This window comes from Halichoerus grypus, chromosome 2, assembly GCF_964656455.1.
Source record: "Halichoerus grypus chromosome 2, mHalGry1.hap1.1, whole genome shotgun sequence".
Classification (NCBI taxonomy): domain Eukaryota; kingdom Metazoa; phylum Chordata; class Mammalia; order Carnivora; family Phocidae; genus Halichoerus; species Halichoerus grypus.
The window spans coordinates 15285743-15300065 of record NC_135713.1 but is presented as its reverse complement, the minus strand read 5'-3'; the positions used below and the strand labels follow the sequence as shown (position 1 = coordinate 15300065).

General features: G+C 35.2%; 1 protein-coding gene across 4 annotated transcripts in view; it reads left to right on the top strand.

Moving 5' to 3' along the window:
* CDH18 (cadherin 18) overlaps window positions 1–14323 on the top strand; it is a 458591-nt gene that overhangs the window by 441488 nt on the left and 2780 nt on the right. For 2 of the 4 annotated variants that reach the window (XM_036064734.2, XM_078066588.1), the window contains exon 11: window positions 6552–6803. In XM_036064734.2, the coding sequence (XP_035920627.1) occupies window positions 6552–6803 (252 nt within the window). The remainder of the gene's footprint in view (window positions 1–6551; window positions 6804–14323) is intronic. The other 2 variants (XM_036064737.2, XM_036064736.2) reach the window with 2 other exon arrangements.

Below are 14323 nucleotides of genomic sequence, written 5' to 3'. Positions count from 1 at the left end.
ATGGATGTGGTAGCAGTTTTGCCTTGCTCAGACTTACCTGCAGTCTGGTGAGGCTGAGACTCACTGTTTTGGTTCTCCTAGGCATCTCCTTTCCTTCCCAGTCAAATCTCAGTCCTCTTTACTAACATGAGTGCTGTCACACCTGATAGAATCACACTGTCCTTTACGAGAAGGTAGAGACTCAAAACGTGACTTGTGAGAGGGTAAGGAGTTCACATACCATCTTGACCCTAAAATGGGGAAGCGTGACTTGCAAGCGTAGTGACTTGTTTTGGTGGCCCTTTTGCTCTAGATAGGAAAATGTTCTTTTGTTTTCTTCTTAGTTATTTTTAATCTCTGTTGATTTTTTTTTTTACTTCTATATATTTTTCCTAATGTATTTGTCAGACTCCACCTCCTCTCGCCTTTTTATACTCCTACTCATGGTGACTACAAAAGGACAGCTAAGTCATATTCTTTAGGCAAAAACATAAAAGTAGAACAAATAAAAATATGACTAGTTGTACCATTCCATGCCTCTTTGTTTTTGGTTTCTGTTTGTGAAAATGTAGGTTATTCTCTGCCATAATGGTTGGAAGGACATAATGACTCCTATAGGAGTCATGTACTCCCCACCCTGCCCTGAGGCAGAAGAAACATTAAACAACTTCATAAATAGGATTATGTATTCACTTTTTAAAGCTAAGGATTTATCCTTACAATTTCCTTCAGTGTTTATAAGTTTAGTGACTCCAAACATAGTATCATCTACTTTGATTCATCCATTCCCTACTAAGAATAATAGCAGTTGTTAAAGGTATGTGATCAACAATGGGTAGAGGGTTTCTCTTATAGTTCATATATATATTTTTTTCTTTTTTTATAAACTACTCTTATATCTACCTCTACAAGTATTATATTATTGTGATATGTTCATGAATTATTTTGAATTTTGGGTTGGATTTCTATTTTAAAAGCTTCTTTTTTTTCATCACTTTCTCCACTGTTATTAACACTTATGCAAATTCATGTGTTATTCATGAGCAGATTTGCTGATATTCTTCAAGATTCATATTTTTGCTTCAGATGTATTTATATTCTTTTTTAAGTCTCTAATACATAGTCTTGCATATACAGACATAATGAATAGCAAAGAGGAATTGAGCAGTTTCAAATGTGGTTTTAAAATGTTGATGATAGATGGTAGCTTCTTTTTGGGGAAGATGTTTTCCTGCTGTGAGTGGAAGATGAGGGCTCAAAAGAAAATGGCAAAAGAAACTCAGAATAGCTACTGCCTGGCGTCTGATAAACAATGGATATTAATAGATTGATTACTAATCTCCTTTGAGAGCATAGTCTAAGTTTCTCTACATACTTGGTGGAACAAATTGAGATGGTTATAACTATTTTGCCAACATATTTTATTTTTATGAATCTGAAAGCAGAAACCCTAGACATTGGATGGTTGTGTTTATCTGGGATTTAGAGATTATCAAGAAGGAGTGTGGCAGATGGTCAAAGGGATGACATTCCAGGGTGCAAACTAGGAACATAATGACATATTGGATCATACATTTGTGGCTTGGCAGAAATGCAAGTGAGGCCAGGAGGATGTTTACAAACTTAAATGAACAGGAAGAACTGGAGTTTGAAAATTGATATTTGGGCAATTAGAGGCTAAAGGAAGGGGAAGCCAGGAAGCAGGAGAGAAGGAATGAACGTTTAGTAGAGAGCATGAGGAGATAATACTGCTGAAGTGTTACAGGATATATAAATTCATTTTCTTTTTAATGTCTTAATACATGTCAACATAATAAGGAAACTGTAACAGAAGACAAGTTCCTGCTGAGTGTAGTTCAAATCATTATTTATCAAGTACCTATTATGTGAAAGGAGTTTTACGGAAAAGCAAAAGAGCATTGTTTCATGCATGGGCTCCGATCACAGTTAAATTATGATCTTATTGCTGCTGGAAGACCAGAAAATAAATGAAAACAATATGAAGTCATGCATATTTATCTGTCTGGTGAAATTAAGTTTTTATTTCCTAGCTTTCACTTCAGACAGATTAAAAAAAAAAAAAAAAAAGTTTAGTTCAATTTGAGATCCACATCTGGGGATCTCAAACACTTCTGCTATTCTGACGGATTTGGAAATATTATTTTAATAGCCTGTTGGCTATGCTTGAAGCATATCTTTAGACCTGCATTATCAGACAAAGAATCCTATGAAATGGCAGGGAGTGTTTAGGTGTCTAATAATATAAGTGTTTTAAAGAACACATAGTTTTAATACTTACCAAGATATACTTACCAGAGAGTATTTAAAAAGCATCCCTATTTTAACTTAAATTATTTTACAGTTTACACAAGTAGCACAGAGATTAGAATCTTTCAAGGTCTCTCAAAATATTAAACAAAAAGGGGCGCCTGGGTGGCTCAGTTGGCTAAGCATCTGACTCTTGATTTCAGCTCAGGTCATGATCTCAGGGTTGTGGGATCAATCCCCACATCAGCCTCCACATTCAGCGTGGAGTCTGCTGGAGATTCTCTCTCCCTCTCCCTTTGCCCCTCCCCCTGCTCTCTCTCTAAATAAATAAATAAATAATCTTTAAAAAAAGGTTAAACAAAAAAATAGGACACATAGTAGTAGTTTCAGAAAATTATGTCTGAATTCCAGAACTAATAGGCAACTTGCATCGTGGTGTCATATTCAGTGGCCTTCTGTCCCTGTAGATACAGAGAGGTTGCAAGTGTACCTCTCTATTCAACAATATATTTTACTGTAAAAATTTTTTATGAATTATCAATCTGTTATAAAATCCCTGGAGTTTGGGTGCCTGGGTGGCTCAGTCGTTAAGCGTCTGCCTTCAGCTCAGGTCTTGATCCCGGGGTTCTGGGATCGAGCCCCGCATCAGGCTCCCTCCTCAGAGGGAAGCCTGCTTCTCCCTCTCCCACTCCCCCTGCTTGTGTCCCCTCTCTCGCTGTGTCTCTCTCTGTCAAATAAATAAAATCTAAAAAAAAAAGAAAAAAATCCCTGGAGTTCTTAGAGCTCCAAAATGAATTTTATTCTTATGATTGCTTTTCAAAGGACTCCAAATCTCACTTCTTTCACTATTTTTAAAGTGTCTACATGAGTCAGAACTTACATATGCACAGCAGTCTCCTTACCTCCTCCTGTATGTGCCCATATCCTTTTAAGAAAAAGAAATAGAATATATATCAAAAGAAAGAATGCTCTGTCACCTGTTTTGAAAGATTAAACCACATCCAAGGCTATTTCCAAATTACACTGAAGATATCGATGCTGGGAATATCAGGAATATATGGACTATATTCAGAAAGACATGAATTACTAAGAGAGTTTCCCAGTTTTTCTGGCCATTTTCTGAGACCCTTTGGTCACCTGAATCCATATGGGATATGTAGAATTTTCACACTATTGCTTCAAAGACTCTTCATATGAAATATTTTTCTAACTTTTTTCTCATCCCAAAGTCTTCTAAAATACCCATTGGGGTAAAATAGCACTTTTAAGCTAGTAGACTCAAAAGTATTCACAGTATTCCAGTGCAGTCTTCTCAATAAAGAGATGCATAGATACCCCATACATTTATTGAATGATTCCAAGACTGTTTTAGTTTTTTTTTTTTTTTGACCTCCCTATGCCCTTATTTCTGCTTTCAGAGATATATATTGCAAAATAATCACTGTTACTCAAGATCTCTCCTATATGATATTTTTACCATCTAATATGCATCTTTGTTTCACATTGTTTTAGTTTAAGGTCTTTGTGCTAGCTTTTCAATATCTTTTTCAATACTAACCAAATATATTTGCTTGGCTTCCAAGAGTTCTATGAGCTTCTGTCTTCATCCAAACTATTGAGAATTAGAATTAAGAACCAAACTTGGGTGTGTCATTAGAGACTGTCCTTTATTTGGCATTGATAATTAGCACTTTCATTCACAGATGTTCCATCCTACTTACCCTTTATTCAGCTCATATTAATTTTTTATCAACTTGGAAGTCAAGATTTTCTATAATACTTGGTTTATACTGTTTTAATTATACTTCAAGTTTAGAGATTTGTTGTTGCTTTTGACACCTAATTTTGCAGTTTCAACAAGACAAATTTTGTTCTCTGCATATAAGATAAAAGTAAATAAGATGTATGCATATATATCTTCCTACCTCTTTCATTTTAGTTCAAAGTTTTCTTGTTCAAGTTCAGTGAGCCTTCAGTCAAGTACATTTTTTGCAGTTCTGGTTAGATACACAATATCCCTTTTCAGGAGCTCATTATTCTGCTCTGCTAAGTCTTTCTAGGGAGGAAACTCTTTGCTTCCTGAATCCTCTTTTCTTTTCAGAAGTCAAAACTTCAACTGGAAAAAAAAAAAAAAAAAAAAGAATATTTTTATGTTGCTGTGTCTAAGAGCTTTCTATTTAAGAACCTAAGGTGTACTAGAAACGTTTTCTGGCTTTCGCCTCATTTCTGATTATGTTTCTGATTGCATTTCCAATAATTATGCTGAAAGAGAGTATGCTTCCAGATTAAGAATGTAAAGTGAGCATTAGGTCAGAGCTATAAAAGGGAGTCCACACCTACCATTGCATGTTAGGTCATTCTACATTATTAATCATGTTTATTGAAATCAAGGACCAGAGCCTTACATCTCTTCTTCAGAGGCCAGCAGTGAGATTCTCAAACATGTTTGCGCCTGTGAACACTTAATTCATATCTTTGCCTTAGACAAGAGAGTTGTACATATAGGCAAGTCTATATAAATCATGGTGCAACATCCTACAGCCAAGAGATGTGCTTCCTCAAAGCTTAGGTTTCTGGGAGAGTGCTTGTGACTGTTTTAGTTATACAACACACATGATGTAATTTCTGCTTTTTGCTTTCTCTATTCTCAACTTGCTTCAGAATAGACAATTGATACATTATTTTTTTCCTTTTCTACTGGGTAAGAAACCTTCTGTAATTTCTCATTAGGTTATTTATGCTCTATAACAAGCCTTCAATTATATGTATATGTGTACATATATAATCGTGTGTGTGTATATATGATTAGAAATACATATATATGATTCATGTGTTTTATTACCTGTATTACATTGAATATTTTAAAAGTGTATTATCTTTCTATTGCATTAATTTGGCCCTGTAAAATCAAGAAAGCATAGCTGTAGGTTATTGTATCATGACTATCTTAAACATACTCATATGTAACAGAATTCTAATTTTCAGGAAAAAAAATATCATGAGATGAAAGAATTTCTAAATGTAATTGTTTAATGATTCACTTACTTTTTAGTGAAAAATATTTAACTCATAGGTGTAGTTGCAGGTTAGGTTCTCTGGAAGCCAACTCTGAACTGGGGTTTAGAGGGCAGGTTGTTTACAGGAGTGTGTCCTTGAGATCAACATCTGTGGGGCAGTGGGAGGGAGAAGCAGAGTGAAAAATTGAGCAGTTATGCAAATTTAATGCCTCACAGCTGACCCAAGAGTAAATTTCTGGAACTAAACATGTCGTTCACTATGTCTACATTCAGTAGAAATGGCTCCACCTTTATAACATTGGAGCAATGAGTCATTGACAATGTGCTGCTCCAGAAGGACGCAACAAAGGGCCAGGTGATAATCTACAGCTAGGGCAGCTAGTTATTCCATGCGGGGAATCTGCACAGCTCCTCTAAGTGTACATACCAGAAGGGTCTTTTGGCCAACAGACTTGCTGGAATGAGGAATAACAATACTAAGATAACCATATATTATGTGCACTTGAGAACTTCAGTATAATTAGAGATGAATGGGTAAAAAGGCAGTCTGACATTGTGGTTTTGAGCAGGATTCTAGAATGTATTGAGGTTGTATCCTAATTATTCACTAGCTCTATGACTTTGGGCAGTTTATCCTCTGGGTCCCAGGTTACTTATTTTTTTTAATTATTATTTATAGTAAAAATGATTTTTCCTAAAAAATTAGAAATTTAATATCTTCTCCCTTATAAGGTTGTGTGGATAGATCAAAATCTATAATCCACAGATTGACCATGCAGGCATTTAATGTAATATATAGCATTTTAAAAGTACATAAAAAATAGAATTAACTATTCTAGATTAATTCATTAGATTAATTAACTAGATTAATTCATCATTAACTTTCTGTGGTACATCTACTATAACAAGAATGCTTCAAATCACAATTAAGCCTGAAGAAGTTTATCAATTGATCTGGTCTCTTCGTAATTTATCATCTATACCAGTGGCCCTCTTTTTGCTATTATGTCCATGTCCAAAATGTTGACTGCTTCTTCACTCCTCTGTCTTCCACCCTTCCCCTTCTCTTTTAGTTTGGGCTCAATTAATTTTTCCAAGTCAGTATCTCAATTTACGAACATATATTAGTCACTCTTTAATGATCGCCCTTCATGTTCCTGTGTCCATTTCATAAACTAAAATTAAAAAAAAAAAAATCACACATCCCCATTTTATCCATTAAAGGAAATGTGAATCTTGAATGGCGGCTTTACTAAGTACATTTTGTTTTGCTTATGTCTGTCATAGATAACACAGCCAGCATTCTGACAAGGCGGAGGAGATTTAGTCGAACTATTCAGGATGTGTATTATCTCCCCATTATGATCTCTGATGGTGGAATCCCCTCTCTCAGCAGCAGCAGTACCCTCACCGTCAGGGTTTGTGCATGCGAGAGAGATGGGCGCGTGCGGACCTGCCATGCGGAAGCGTTCCTGTCCTCGGCTGGCTTGAGTACAGGGGCCTTAATCGCTATTCTGCTGTGTGTTGTCATTCTCCTAGGTAAGTCATCCTGCCTCCTAATGCTGTATGATGGCGATTCGGAATGTACCCTACGATGGCCAGCAGTGCCTTAGAAAAGAGAGAGAAAGACAGTCATTTTGACAGAACTTAAAAATTAGGAACACAAAATTTGGACCACAAAATATAGCTGTTTAGACTTCCTTTTAATTAGCTTTCTCAATGCCATGGCTGATCTAGAAATAATTTGATTCACAATTGATGAAAGAGTTGAAATATCAGAAGGAAGGATAGATTATGAGAGAAATCCTTTGGGGAAGGGTCCATTTTAAAAAGAATTCACATTAAAAATTCTAAATACCATATTAAAAGGGCTCTTATAACTTATTTCAAAGAACATAGTGATATCATTCTAAAATGAATCTAAACACCAAGTGAAAAATAGATTTCTTGTAGAAATTTCTATTAGTTGAAAATATTATTTAATCATCAATGTTAGCTGAATCGAAAGTGATCTTGGGTAAGATGGTGCAGATCCCCAGATGAAAATTTTTTATCAATTTTATCAAAATTTTAACGAAATGTTTACTGGAAGTCCCTGAGATTCCTTTTGAAAACTACAACATTGATAATTTCATGTCAGTGAACGAATATCTAATATTTATGACATGGTGTCTTTTTCTTGGAACAAGTTTCCAAGGGCAAGGGCTAAAAATAAAATAGCTGAAATTAAAAAAAAAAAAAGTGATCTTGGATAAATTAGATATTGTCTGAGTTAGCACAAGATCAAAGAAGACTTTTCATCTCTTGCTGAATGTGGGCCCTGATCCTCACTGAGCTGGGGGCACCAGAGGTGTACTTTATTGAGGTCCCTACAGCAGGAAAATCTAAAGAGAGAGATGATAAACAAGGCTGAGCTGTGATGAGTCCCAGCATGGTCACTGCATCAGGAAGGATGCCATGACAGGACAGAGTGAAGGGAAAGTCAGAGAAGAAGGACGAATAAGAGGAAAGTATGATGTGATCAAAGTCAAAGGAAAAAAAGTATATCAAAGAGGACAGAGCATTCAACAGTGTCAAAAGCTGCTCTGAGGTTAAATAAATTGTGTATCTAAATGTATCAGGGGCACCTGGGTGGCTCAGTCAGTTAAGCTTCTGCCTTCAGCTCAGGTCATGATCCCAGGAACAAGCCCCCCCCCCCCCCCCCCCCGTTGGGCTCCCTGCTCAGCTGGGAGTCTGCTTATCCCTTGCTCTTTGCCTCTCCTCTGTCCCCTGCTCGTGCACTCTCTCTCTCTCAAGTAAATAAGTAAAAAATCTTAAAAAATTAAAAAAAATAAATGTACCCATTGCCCTTAGCAAAGAGGAGCATGGAGGTTCAGTGCCCCACCACTGGAAGTATTTCACGGTGGTATAGTCTTACAGTAGATTCAAGGTGAGGAAAGCTAGGAAAATTAGGCTTTCTGAATTTTATTTCCTTATGTATTAATTGGTTACAACTGTTATTTGCTTTAGACAGTTACGTATTACCTTTTTTGTGTTTGAAAATTAGAACAGAAACTCACAAACAAAACAAAAACGGAAAATAAAATAAAGCAAGAACAAATATTGATCCCTCCAGAGTTCCTAACCTAAACCACAAAGAATAGAACCCAGTGACTTTAGTGTAAGTTCTTCCAAAGTACTGATTCTGAAAGATAGTTCATTCAGAGTAGTCACTTATCTTTGCCTTTTATTTTCATCTATCACTATCAAACCATTTTTATATACTAAAGTAAAGACTTAAAAAGTTAATTGAAAAATGTTAATATACAGGTACATTTAAGGTATATTATGTAAAATAACATTATTTCGGGTGCCTGGGTGGCTCAGTTGGTTAAGCAACTGCCTTCAGCTCAGGTCATGATCCTGGAGTCCTGGGATCGAGTCCCACATCGGGCTCCCTGCTCAGCAGGGAGTCTGCTTCTCCCTCTGACCCTCCTCCCTCTCATTCTGTCTCTCATTCTCTCTCTCGCAAATAAATAAAATCTTAAAAAAAAAAATACCATTATTTCATGAAACAATACTTCCCTTTAATAGATTTTATAAAAATGTTGTTTCTCCTTTGGGGTAAACAAGAGAGCATTCTAAATTTTATGCTCTCCCATAGGACTAAAGAAACAGAGGTGCTATTTAATATGTTTACTCCTTCAATTTTTATTGAAACTCAAAGTGGTTTCTACAGTTTTATGCAAAGGTTGCAGAATCATTTCATAAGTTTGGGCTTAGACAATCATTATTTATGGTGTAATTTTTATTTTTGATGACATTTGCAAGGGTTTTTATTGTTATTCAGAAGATAGCTAGCCAACAGACTCAGAATGTAGGCATTTGTAATTTTAAAATAATGTTTGTTAACGTGCAAGCTCATAATTTTCAAGGAAAATATCAGCAACACCAGAGGTAGCAAAACTTTATTTTAGAACTTTTTGTGATTCTGAAATAACATTAAAAACTAACAGCTAAACAAATTGTGAAATTAATACTTTAATATTGAAAAATGTTCTGATTATCAGCTGTGTGTGAAAATGACTTGTATAAACCCAGCCCTAGTTTTGCTACTAATTAACTGTATGATCTCAGGCGACCTATTCAGTCTCTTATTTCTATTTACAAATCTATAAAAATAAAGTATCAACTAGTGAAGAACCTTAGAGTCATCTATAAAATTTTGTGGTGCTTATTTATGTTTTCTTATAGACTCCATCTTTGTGTATATTGATTATCTGAAATTGGTGCCTGAAAACCAGTGGGCCTTACTTTGAATGGTACATGTGCACATTGTGAGTCAGGTTATGATTTGTCAGGATTACCTTTTTAAGATCCTTTTCTGATGGGATGAACGGGAGAGAATTTAGGGTGAGCCTTCGTGATGCAATCAGAATTTGGTGCTAGAGGAGGGATAACTGGAGTTCTCTTTCCCTTCCAGGGATCTGACATTTCTTTCCCAACCTCATCCCATCCCTTGTGAGATGGTCCAGAGCAGTTGTCAGAGCAAGCCTAAATCACACTTAGCGCAATAAACCATTGAGTCAGGCTCTGAATCAGGCCTCTGTCACCTGCCCTTCAGTCCACACATCATATATAAGAAGGTGACTTAGATGAGTCCATCACCTGGATTGTTCCTACTCTTGGATATAAATTTCCTAATCAATGAGGATCAGGGTAGATTTGATGTGAGGAGAGTGAGGGACTAGGAGCAAAGGTAGAATTGGTGAGGAGAGAAGTGCCAACCTGCTTGTCAGCTGAGCTATCTGACCTGACTCTGTGGGTTCCCCTTGGTTTGAAAAAGTAAGTTTCAGTGAGAAACACCATTAACTGGTATGACCAATAGCAGGACAGGAGCTAATAAAAGTAATCTCCCTGACTTGGGCCACCTCATTTCTGCCAAACTTAGTATCAACATATGATGGTATAAAAAAGAATGAAATTATATTTATGGATAAAAAAAAATCTGCTATGGAAAGTATTTTGGGGAAATATGTTGGGAGTCAGTATATAATGTATTAAAACGCAGGCTGTATGACAGTTCAAGTTACAAAAACTCAAAACCCTTTAGAACTCCAAGCACTTTGGAATCATGGATAAATAAATTAATATATGAATGAGTAGAATGATATGAGAAAGGAAATATAAAAATGTTTCCCCAAATTGGAACTCTTTCATGAATAAAACTCAATAAATTCATTTTGTTTCTTAAATAAAAAGAATAAAATGGATTTAAAATCCTAACCAAACTCAGAGAAGAAAAAGAAATATACTAACCAAGGATACAATAGTCATTAGAATAAAATCCTCCCCAAATACTACAGTTTAATATTTCAACCCAGGTTATATAAAATTTCAAAATACTGAAAATCTTATATAATTTTGAACAAAGGGGTAAGCACTGTATCTCATTTATTTTACAATGCCATGGCGCTGTCAAATTCTCTCTTCCCAGATGACCCACTTTAAGAAGAGGTACCTTGTTTCACATGTATGGGTTGATGGACTGTGGAGGGAGGGGAGTCATGTGAATATACTCATTTGACTGCCATTTTTAAAAAGAGTTTAACTCTCAAAACTATGTGTGTAATTGTTATCTTCATTCTCTAAAATATATTTGGTTTGGGGATTTTTTTTTACAAACATTTAGTTTGGCTTTCGAACGTTAAAAATTATTATCAAGCAAAATTAGGTGTTTGGTATTATTAATGTCCATAAGCTGACTTAAAACTATATTTAAACATTATTTTCCTAGTGAGGTTATGCCGCATCATCACTTTCACAGAGATTATTCTTGTGTTAGTCCACAGAGTATCTACTGTGTACCATTTGCTCCAGAAATATCTACTGAACAAACATGAATATAAAGCAATTCACTGGAAACACACCTTATCATCTGTGTTTCCACATTCTTCTCTGAGTTTCTTTAAAGTTACCTTTGACTAGAGGGACCACATGTCCATATTTGCCCTGATGTCCTGGAATAATTGTAAATGAAATCCCCTTTCACTCTCAAAAATGTCCCAGATTATATGGTTAATCATATGTTGATATATTAAATAGACATGGAATAAATCTAGAAATCATTGGTCACTGGCAAATGACTGTCCATGCCTAGGAAAGAGATAGATGTAAAACCTCAAAGTTCAAACTTAATTAATATCTATATTTTGAATCAAAATATATCAGGAATATTTTTTAATTTGGGAAAATAAGTAAATATGAGCTATCATCATAATAATCCCAGCTTTATCCCCTGTATTTCATTAGGCAAATATGGCACTGATATTGGGGAAGGATACAAATTACCTCCATACTTTTATAATAATATTGATCACATTCTCCCTGCTATGCATGCACATAAACTCCCTTGAAATCAACAATCAACCATTTTAACATAAAGAAAAATAACTTCGTTTGTTGACAAAAGTAAGATATTTTACTATAAAAAAGTCTGTAGAAATAGATGTTTTAATTTAGAACAACCTCCTTACTTAATCATAAAGATGAGCAAAAATATATAATGGATGATAAATCTAAACCTCTGAATGGAATGAAATGAGTTACTTGGGGATGCTGTTTGGGGTTTTGAATTAGAATGCCCTAAGCTGGTTTTACACTGAAATAACTAGTAAGGTATTGGGGCAGCTTGGTGGCTCAGTAGGTTAAGGGCCTGCTCTTGATTTCTGCTCAGGGTCCTGGGATCAAACCCTCTGTCAAGCTCTGTGCTCAGCAGAGAGTCTGCTTGGAATTCTCTTTTCCTCTCCCTTTGCCCGTCCCCCAATCTCTCTCTCTCTCTCAAAATAAATAAGTAAATCTTTAAAAATAATAGTAAGGTATTAGATGCATATTTGCTACAGTCAACAAAAGTCTTTTTTTTTCTTTCTAAAAATAAGGTGCTATATTAGATAATGTCTTTGAAGTATAAGTAGCATATTTGAGAAACTATTTTTATATAGCATAATATTCAGGGGTGCCTGGCTGGCTCAGTCAGTAGAGCATGTGATTCTTGATCTTGCAGTTTCACGTTAGAGTCCCATGTTGGGTATAGAGATTACTTAAAAATAAAAATCTTAGATAGATAGATAAATAAATAAATAAATAAATAAATAAATAAATAACTAGCATAATATTGGTGAAGCAGGGCAACATATGGCATCTGCATTTCATTTTCAGGTTTCTATAATCACTCCAGACACAGTGACTCACTGTTTCCCCAGGTCTGCCATAATCTCTCTCATTCAATTCTGCCATTACTGAGTCCTTTTATTCCATACTTTTCAAGATGATTTTCTGGCCCTTTCTATAGGTGTTTTGTCTTTTTGTTTGTTTGTTTCTTCATTCCCATAGGTGCTCACTTGCCCTTTCTCTGCAAAATTAGACTCTCCAGTACATTGTGACCATCTCTTTCCATGTGTAGTAAACTCTCTGATAATTGCCCTTTGTATTTCTGGCTTGAAAATCTCCTTTTCCTCTTTCTATTGTTGTCTTCAAAGTACATATACACTGTTTTATCTAGTTTAAAAATAGGCAAGGCTCGGGCGCCTGGGTGGCTCAGTTGGTTAAGCGACTGCCTTCAGCTCAGGTCATGATCCTGGAGTCCCGGGATCGAGTCCCGCATCAGGCTCCCTGCTCAGCAGGGAGTCTGCTTCTCCCTCTGACCCTCCCCCCTCTCATGTGCTCTCTCTCATTCTCTCTCTCTCAAATAAATAAATAAAATCTTTAAAAAAAAAAAAAAAAGACTCTTTAAAAAAAAATTAAAAAATAAAAATAGGCAAGGCTCATTTATTATATCATTTAGGGATATGCATAAAATGTGTTAAATTATAAAGAGAAACAAGGGAACGATAACGATATAGGAAGAGAAGGTACTTTTTAGAGGTATGAGGTAAAAGATCAATTTCTAGGGCACCAGCTGTGTTCTTTATCAGAGAATAGCTAACCTGGTGTTTGTTTGCTTTACAAGTATTTGTTAAAGATACATATCAGCAAGGTTGCCAGATAAAATACAGTATATAGAAATAGATAAAATACAATATAGAAATGTGAATTTCAGGTAAAAATATATGTCTGTAGGTGCATATTTGTATGTGCGTGCATATAGCAAAAGTATGTCACGTGCTATATATATAAAAACTGTTTCTATATATGTATATTTATGTTATGCATATATATATCTATACACATGTATATACACATATATACATGCCTTTTGAATGTACTTCTTTGATTACTATATTGTAAAGAATGTTTAAAATAACAATGCACTAAAAATTGCTATCATAAAACCTAGATTATCAGCTGACCAAGAACATTCTGTAGAGCTGAAGTAAAGAATATTGGGCTTAATAGCACAAAGTAGAAGTGAGGTAATTCTTTCTATTTAGTAATGGCTTAGTATCATCAAATAGAAAGATTTGAAAATACATGAGAAACAGCCAAAGCAAAGTGCCCAAGATCCATTTACATCATTTCATCTAATGGTTGTGACATTACTGGTAATAACCCACATGCCCAACTCAGTTCCTTGTTCCATATTTTTTAAAAAACAAAATGGATTATGATAATGGAAGCTTCATCACCTTTGGTGTGAGAAGTCATAGATTACAGTCTAAGTTCTTCCATCTGCCATTTGTGTAATCTTAGAGTTGGATCTTAGTTATTTATGTAATTTCTCTGGAGCCTCAGTTTCCTTGAGGAAACCCATACTTTGCTGTGAGGATTAAATCAAGAAGTTATGTAAAAAACATTTGGTAACCTGAAAAATTCCTCTGAAACATAAGTTAGGTGCAAATAAAATAACATCTTTTGTGCAGCTTGATAGATACATGCAATTATTAATGCCTGATAATAGTATTCTAAAAGATAATGGGCAAAAGAGATCAAGCATGTAAAATATACCTGCTTTGGTTTCCTACAAAGCATCAAAGGTAAAGGGTTTAAGGTAGGGGCTCCTTCTTCCTATTTAACAGAAACTTAAAATATCCCTCCTTTAGTGTATCTGCCTAGAATCTATACACAGAACAACACTCAGCATT